This window comes from Pimephales promelas, chromosome 21 (assembly GCF_988280905.1).
Source record: "Pimephales promelas chromosome 21, fPimPro1.hap1.1, whole genome shotgun sequence".
NCBI classification, from domain to species: domain Eukaryota; kingdom Metazoa; phylum Chordata; class Actinopteri; order Cypriniformes; family Leuciscidae; genus Pimephales; species Pimephales promelas.
In genome coordinates, this window is record NC_142789.1 from 30900597 (window position 1) to 30908872 (window position 8276).

Here is an 8276-nt window from a genome sequence, read left to right on the forward strand (position 1 = left end):
TGGAAAAGTCTGACCGTCTGCATGGCCGTCGCTGCCGCCGCATGAGATCTGACTCCGGAGAACAACACCAAAGCTCTGCCGTGTGCAGGAGTTAAAGTTTGATGAGTTTGCATGCTCTGGTCAAAGTTTTGGTAGAAGTATTTTGAAACTAAATATCTGTCAAACGGACTGGGACATCACAGCATGCTCTTAATGAATCGGCTCACACACACGAGGACTATATCAAGCGTTAAATTGATTCATGCTGGAATCTGCGCCGTCTGGAGTGTGTGTCCGCTGCGTGTCCGGCTAAACACACTTCTGTTCATGAAGGGCCCGGGAACAGCTGTGATCATGAACCGAGACGATGTCTCATCAGGCCTGTTTGTGAATCACACACACACACACACACACATTTAGCTCGATTCCATGATGCTGAGAAACACAAATGAAACAATGCATGATCATCTTCATTAGAGGTGCTTTTCATATGATTCGATAATTCAACACTTCAAAAAAAAAAAATAATAATAATAGAAATTCTTACTGGTCTTGTTTTCCAAAACATCTAAACATCCTTAAAACAACACATTTTTCTAACACACTTATCAAAATGAGGTGAGTTTGTGCTTAAAACGAAAACAATTCTGTCGGTTTGGTCAGAAAAATGAACTTAGTTCAAAAGGAGAACGGTAGTTTAGCCGATCTTTAAGCCTCTAAAACACCAAACCTGTGTCTGGAGATTAGCTGATGATCGATCAGAGGAAGAAACGAGTGAAGGAAAGCGTTAAACTCTACAACTGAGTTCCTGAGCAGAAGAAGGAGTGTTTAGAGGCGGGTCTGGGGCCCAAACAAAAGCCTTGTTTAGTTTCTATGGTGACAGTGGAGAGAGACGCGCGAGGACACTTAGCGCTCATTACGTGCATCTCTGACTGGAGCGTGTGTGTGTGTGTGTGTGTGTGTGTGTGTGTTTGCTGTTACTGAGCCCAACACAGCCTGACCCACATACACACATTTTTCATGTCTGACGTAAACGTGGAGGCTGTTGGTTGGGCTTCGGAGAGCAGAGACTTCTTCACACACACACACACACACACACACACACACACACACACACACACACACACACACACACATTTGTGTTTATGTCACAGACTTCTGATCGGGATAGGTGTGTTTGACATGCGCACACTGCACGAATATACAGTTTCCTGATGTCTGCGCATAATAACTATTCCCATACACTGATGCTTTATTTGTTTTAAACAGCAGATTTAATATCGTTTCTGGTCATCATTGTGTTCGATGTTCTCTGCTAACATCTTTTTCTTTATGGAGGAAAAAATGAAAGGAAAAGTGAACCATTTCCTGCTAACCTTTCCCCGCATGAGGTGTGTGTGTGTGTGTGTGTGTGTGTGTGTGTGTGTGTGTGCTGATGAGTGATCGACAGCGCCATCTTCTGGTCATCGCAACACATTACACATCTACATAACCTCTCATTTCCAGATCTAATATAACAAAATCACCTTCTAACGGTCCGTTCACAGTCACACCAAGAACGATGACTATAATGATGATAACTGTCACACCAGCGCACGGTTGTTCTCTTTATTGTTTACTGTCACTTTAAACACTCGAGGATGGATTGTGATAATTTTTATTTTTCATCGGCTGGTTAAACAGTGATTCCACCAATATCGCTGTGCCGTTATTGTTATAGTTGTGGTGTGAACTTTCAGAGCTATATCTCAATGACCTTTATCTTTATTTATCTTTAAGGATGGTTCGCTATAACGTTCGGATTAGATTATGAAAACGCTATTTCTGAACGTTCTCGAACATTCAAAACGTTTTGTATGTGATTGTTAAGGAAACATTGCATTCTGGGAACGATATTTCTGAATGTTGTCTGAAGCAAGTAACATTTAACGTTTCGGAAAACAGTTCCATGTTCGGTAACACTTTATTCGACAGTGTCCTTGTTATGTTAGCCTACATGTACTTACAATAACAGTAAATTATGCATAATTACAGGCAACTAACCCTCAACCAAGCCCTAATCCTAACCTTATAGTTAGTAGCCTATAATATTACTCAGCACTTAAATATATAATTACACTGTAACCCAATGTTTTTGTGCTTATGTTTTGAGAACATTATTAAACACGAGATAACTGAAGGAACGTTTAGTTCAGCACATCTGATCTGATCTGATCCAGTTTCTTTTTGTTCCTTTTCTTTTTGATCGAGTCTCTTTTTGAGGGTGTGTGTTCTCCATCTCAGACACTGCTGTGTGATTGTTTCTGCCATCAATAGAGTACAGTAGCCTAGAGTACAGTATTGGTGTCGTGTTAATAACTAATGATCTGAATCAATCAATCTGTGTGTAAATGAAGGGGACTTGACTTGACCGGACTCTCTGTTTCTCAGATGCCTCTGGAATCATTCCGGCGTCCTGGACCGACCAGGATTCCCAAACCCAAAGGATCGGTCAACGCCCAAACCCCACTGAACCCTGGGAAATGTGTGTCTAATAACAACCTCAACATGATGAACCAACCTGCCAAATCATGAGTGACAGGCCGAGAGGAGGGATGGTTATGTTTATCGTCTTTCATTTTATTTGATCTTTTGGTGCTGTAATGAGACTTCTTATCATATTCAGAAGTAGAACGAGGACACTGTGATAAACTCATGCTGACCATCGCTAATCCTTCACTTATGGTGCTGCTGAACCTTGCTTCTTTCTGTGTTTCTTTTGACAAAACTCAATTATTTTACTTATTAAGTTGGTAGTTATCGCTGTTACGGTTTTGATTCCGTCAATGTGTAGATGCACTTGGCATATGAAGTACTTTTGATGTCTGGATGTTAATAAAGACTTTTTATATCTTGCACATCAGATTAAGTCACAATTGTTGATTGTTATGATTACTAATCTGGTCGATCCAGAGCTTCTACAGCGCAACCCTGACATCCAGCCAATCAGAATCGAGGCTCTCCACTGCATTGAGCCAATCGGAGCACTGGAAACGGAAGCCCCGCCCACGCGGTAAAGCAGAGCGCGGGCTTTGGAGAATGAATGAGAGCTGAGCGCGCGAACGCTATAACTTTACTCTGTTGTTTATTGATTAATTTCATGAATGTTATTTAGTCATTTCTTTAGTTTCCTCTGAATTATCGGGCGATTCGTGCAGGAAGAGAAGAAGGAGTTTAATGGCAGATGAAGCTGATCAGAGATCAGTGTTTGTGCAGATCCCAGAACCACAGGCCACAGGTGAGAACATCATCTTCATCGTCATCATCATCATCTTCGTCATAAAAATGGAGAGTTCGACCCATGATATGATCCAGATATATCGATAAGTTACAGTGTGTCCAGCGGTTATACTTTCATCTCTCATATCACACACACACACACACACACACACACACACGCACGCACGCACGCACGCACGCACGCACACAGTCACACACTCCCTCTCTCTCTCTCACACATACACACACACATCCACATCCGAACATCGGAACGCTGGTCATGTGACCCGTCCGTCAGTCCACACCGCCTTCACAAGACCCACAATGCCTTGCGATGGCCAAAGTGTGTCCTGAACGATCACTTGAGCTCTGTGTGTTTGTGTGCTGTGTGTGTTTGTCTCGTCTCTCAGTGCTCCATTGAGGTGCTACTGCTTTTAAATGTCCTGATTTACCTCATTACAGTGTAAGAGGATCCTGCAGTTCTGAGATCAGTCACAGGGTGGCAGTCATCAGCTAATCATCTTTCTGTGCTGGAATAATAGGAAATATTACAGAGGCCCTTTATTGTGTGTGTGTGTGTGTGTATTATTGTAGTTTTAGTTATTTTAGTACATTCAGTTAAAATAAGGAATGTTCCCTTGGAAACTAGCTGAAATAAAGCATGTATTTAAACTGCCAGTAAGGTTGAAAGCCCTCCACAGGCCGTGTGGTGAGAGACTGGTCAGTAGATGTCCGGTATTTGGGAATAACCCGTTTATTCGTCCCCATATCAACTCAGATAATAAAGTAGTTTCCTCAAGGTGTAAATGGACTACTTGCCCTGAGCTTCGCGACGCACTTCCGTTTGGAAACAATACATATCACTTACTTCCGGTTACGTTTACTTTCAATGTACTGCGGTCAATGAGTTGAACAAACACCATCTAAAATGAGTGTCTGTAATAAGATTTTATATTTTGGACATTTTTATTGACAGAAGAAGGGATATTCTGATGTTTACCATGTGCAGAATTTTCAAACGTTACGTTTAAGCCAATCCGAGAAAGCTGCTGTTAAAAATACGCCATTATTTCACCACAGGGTGTCAGTGTTCGTCTACACTAGTGACCGCGACGCTAAAACAGTACGAAACACGAACATTTATTTATTTGGATTAAATATTGTAATCAATAATCATTCAGTGTCGTTTTTCCAATGTCAATCGTTTTGCTATTACATGTTCATGACCAAAATGCTTAATTTATTCAGAGAAGTTGACTGTCATTCTAGCTGCGTGAGTTCTGATCGTATAGGCACCTCGCGATCATTCATTTATTCATTAAACTATTAAAAAAAAGACAGGAATAAAGCACCAATGGACACTTTTTATTAGTCAAATTAATAAAAAAAATGTAAACTCAAGTATAGAATATAAGTAGGCTAATACTGTTGTTAATGAGAAGACAGAAGACTACTGCAGGTTAGTGGATAAATATATTTAGCCTATTTATTATTCAGAATCAAACAGTTAGAAAGAAAATATATTTATAGGAACATTTCAGCAGACTCAAGATAATTAATACAGAGATCGTTATTCATTGTTTTAATCATTGGTCGCTCTGCCCGTTTCTTTTACTGTCTGTGTGTGCGGCACGCTTGGTAAAAAAGTGTTGGAAATGCTAATGCTACCGTGGATTTTTTCTTGTGCCATTGCAGCAAATCAAAGCTCAAAAACCACATGCTGTGATCTGTTCAGCAACTAATACTGCACTGAGTTTCCCTCTCAGTGTGTGATAATGCAGAACCGGACACACACACACACACACACACGTGTCCAATAACAGTGTTCAGGTGTCCGTCTCTGCTCTCTGTGCTCCTAATGAGCAGAAATGAAGCAGCACATCCGAGGAGGGTTCGTCTGCAAACTGCGGTTTATGTGACATGTTTGTGTTTATATCACAGAGTTATTCCTAAATCCCCCAAACTCACGAACACCGTGTCGCTTTTCTTCTCAGAGATCACAGTGGCGTACGAGTGGCCCAAATGAAGAGGTCAGAGTGCAGAGGTCACAGAACTGATGAGGGCTGGAGACTTCAACATTTCAGGTGCAGTTGCTGAAGTTTGCATCAGTTCCTGAGGAAACAGGTGTGTGTGTGTGTGTGAGTGTGTGTGTGTGTGTGTGTGTGTGTGTGTGTGTGTTTGGCCACCTGGAGGGCAAACACACCTCAGTGTGACAGGTCTGTCCGAGCGGAAAACACAAACACACAATAACCTTGTAAACCAGAAGAGGATTTCAAACTTGTAATTAATAAGTTCACGCATCTTTAATTCTCTCTTTATTCATGAGCATCTGCTCCTCTGACCTCGAAACAAATGGAGTTATTGAATATTAAACAGCAGAAACGAGAGCTCTGTTCATTTATCAGACTGTTGAGGAATCTGTGCGGATCCGGACGTCCCGTCGGATGAAGAGGAGCTCGACACGGCCCTCAGAGCCTCACACACACACACACACACACACACACACACACACACACACACACGGATGGATGGAGTTTTGAGAAATGACATCAAGGTTCTGAAAATAGTAGAAAAGTGACTGTAAAAAACTAACAACAGACTCACGGTGGGGATGTTTGTTTCCAAACGCACTCTCTCTCTCTCTCACACACACACACACACACACACACACACACACACACACACACACACACAGAGAATGTCTAATTGAAGAGAATTGGCACTGGCTGCTTACTTCCGGGTTCTGGACTGGCTGCAGTAACGCGTCTCTGTCCATGCGGGGGCGCTCACGGTCGAGTGCAGAATGAATGGGAGTCAATGGGGTTTCACCCCCAGAAATCCACTTTTCTCAGGATGTAATTTTTTGTCAAGTAATTTGAAAGTTGCATTCAAAAGGGAGGGCTAAGATAATACACTCAGCTGAAAATTGCATTTTTAAGTTACTTATGTGTTCTAAAAATCCGTTCAAAACTGTGATGATGTCACACAATAGCAGAATGCTAGCGCGTTTCGGCCAACAACGGCCTAACCTGTAAGAAATCAAAAGGACATAAGTACTCGTTCATTCGACTTTTGGCCTATAATCTATATTGAACATGCGGAATCAACAATAAAATCTGTGTTGATTTAACGACAAGCAGGTGAAAGAGACACATTTAGCCGTTTAGCCCCATAGACTCCCATTCATTCTGCTCTCGCTCATGATCACCCCCAGTGGAATTATAATGAACTGCAACCAGGATGATCCACAATAGCGCTAATAGGAAGTGCCAAGGCTCTCCGTTAGACGGGCTCTGACTCCTCGGGCTGTGTAGATGCAGAGCTCAACGTCAGATCCGAATCAGCATCATTTCCGTGTTTCTCAAAGGAGACGAGTGAAGCTCTTCATGAAATGCAGAAGAAATCATTCATGATTGATCTGAAGGACATTTGCATATCTCATATCTGCCTTCATCATCACGTTCATAATACAGTGAGCGGATCAGCAAATCTCACCTGAACTTAATGAGTTTGTTTGCTCATAAAATCTTTAAGATATCAGGTTAAACATATTTACAGCATCTGTCCAGTGATGAAGCGGCTTCACCTGATCACAGCGGATCAATATAGATCTGATTATAGGGCGAGGAACCGAAGATGAAGGTGGAGTTTGGGAAGAGGAGGGATGCTGGGAATGGGGACCGGGAAGCAGCGTTTGATAAACTCTGGATGTTGATTGGAAGATTAGACGGATTCGTACTTTAAACTTCACAAACAAAAGAATGAGATGTTTGTATGTCTTAATCTGCACACACATAATTAATTATGTATATATATATATATACACTGTACTGCCAGAAGTATTGGGCCACCCCTCCAAATCACTGAATGTACATGTGTGTATAAATCAACACTAGACATGCAGACGCTTCTACAAACATCTGAGAGTGTGTGTTGCTGTCAGGAGCTCAACGAACCCGTGATCCACTGGAGACATGACCTCACCACTCAATCTAACATCAACTGACCACAGCGGGTCAGCCGGACCACATCAAGCCCAGAGCGGGTCAGCCGGACCACATCAAGCCCAGAGCGGGTCAGCCGGACCACATCAAGCCCAGAGCGGGTCAGTCTGACCACATCAAGCCCAGAGCGGGTCAGTCTGACCACATCAAGCCCAGAGCGGGTCAGCCGGACCACATCAAGCCCAGAGCGGGTCAGCCGGACCACATCAAGCCCAGAGCGGGTCAGCCGGACCACATCAAGCCCAGAGCGGGTCAGCCGGACCACATCAAGCCCAGAGCGGGTCAGCCGGACCACATCAAGCCCAGAGCGGGTCAGTCTGACCACATCAAGCCCAGAGCGGGTCAGCCGGACCACATCAAGCCCAGAGCGGGTCAGCCGGACCACATCAAGCCCAGAGCGGGTCAGCCGGACCACATCAAGCCCAGAGCGGGTCAGCCGGACCACATCAAGCCCAGAGCGGGTCAGCCGGACCACATCAAGCCCAGAGCGGGTCAGCCGGACCACATCAAGCCCAGAGCGGGTCAGTCTGACCACATCAAGCCCAGAGCGGGTCAGCCGGACCACATCAAGCCCAGAGCGGGTCAGTCTGACCACATCAAGCCCAGAGCGGGTCAGTCTGACCACATCAAGCCCAGAGCGGGTCAGCCGGACCACATCAAGCCCAGAGCGGGTCAGCCGGACCACATCAAGCCCAGAGCGGGTCAGCCGGACCACATCAAGCCTAGAGCGGGTCAGTCTGACCACATCAAGCCCAGAGCGGGTCAGCCGGACCACATCAAGCCCAGAGCGGGTCAGCCGGACCACATCAAGCCCAGAGCGGGTCAGCTGGACCACATCAAGCCCAGAGCGGGTCAGCCGGACCACATCAAGCCCAGAGCGGGTCAGCCGGACCACATCAAGCCCAGAGCGGGTCAGTCTGACCACATCAAGCCCAGAGCGGGTCAGCCGGACCACATCAAGCCCAGAGCGGGTCAGCCGGACCACATCAAGCCCAGAGCGGGTCAGCCGGACCACATCAAGCCCAGAGCGGGTCA

General features: G+C 44.7%; 1 protein-coding gene across 2 annotated transcripts in view; it reads left to right on the forward strand.

The window, feature by feature from the left end:
• filip1l (filamin A interacting protein 1 like) overlaps positions 1 to 2876 on the forward strand; it is a 29834-nt gene extending 26958 nt beyond the window's left edge. For both annotated transcript variants that reach the window (XM_089124778.1, XM_089124777.1), the window contains one exon: positions 2410 to 2876. In XM_089124778.1, coding sequence (XP_088980904.1) covers positions 2410 to 2553 — 144 coding nt within the window. In that variant the 3' untranslated portion in view covers positions 2554 to 2876. The remainder of the gene's footprint in view (positions 1 to 2409) is intronic.
• The last annotated feature ends 5400 nt before the right edge of the window (positions 2877 to 8276 follow it).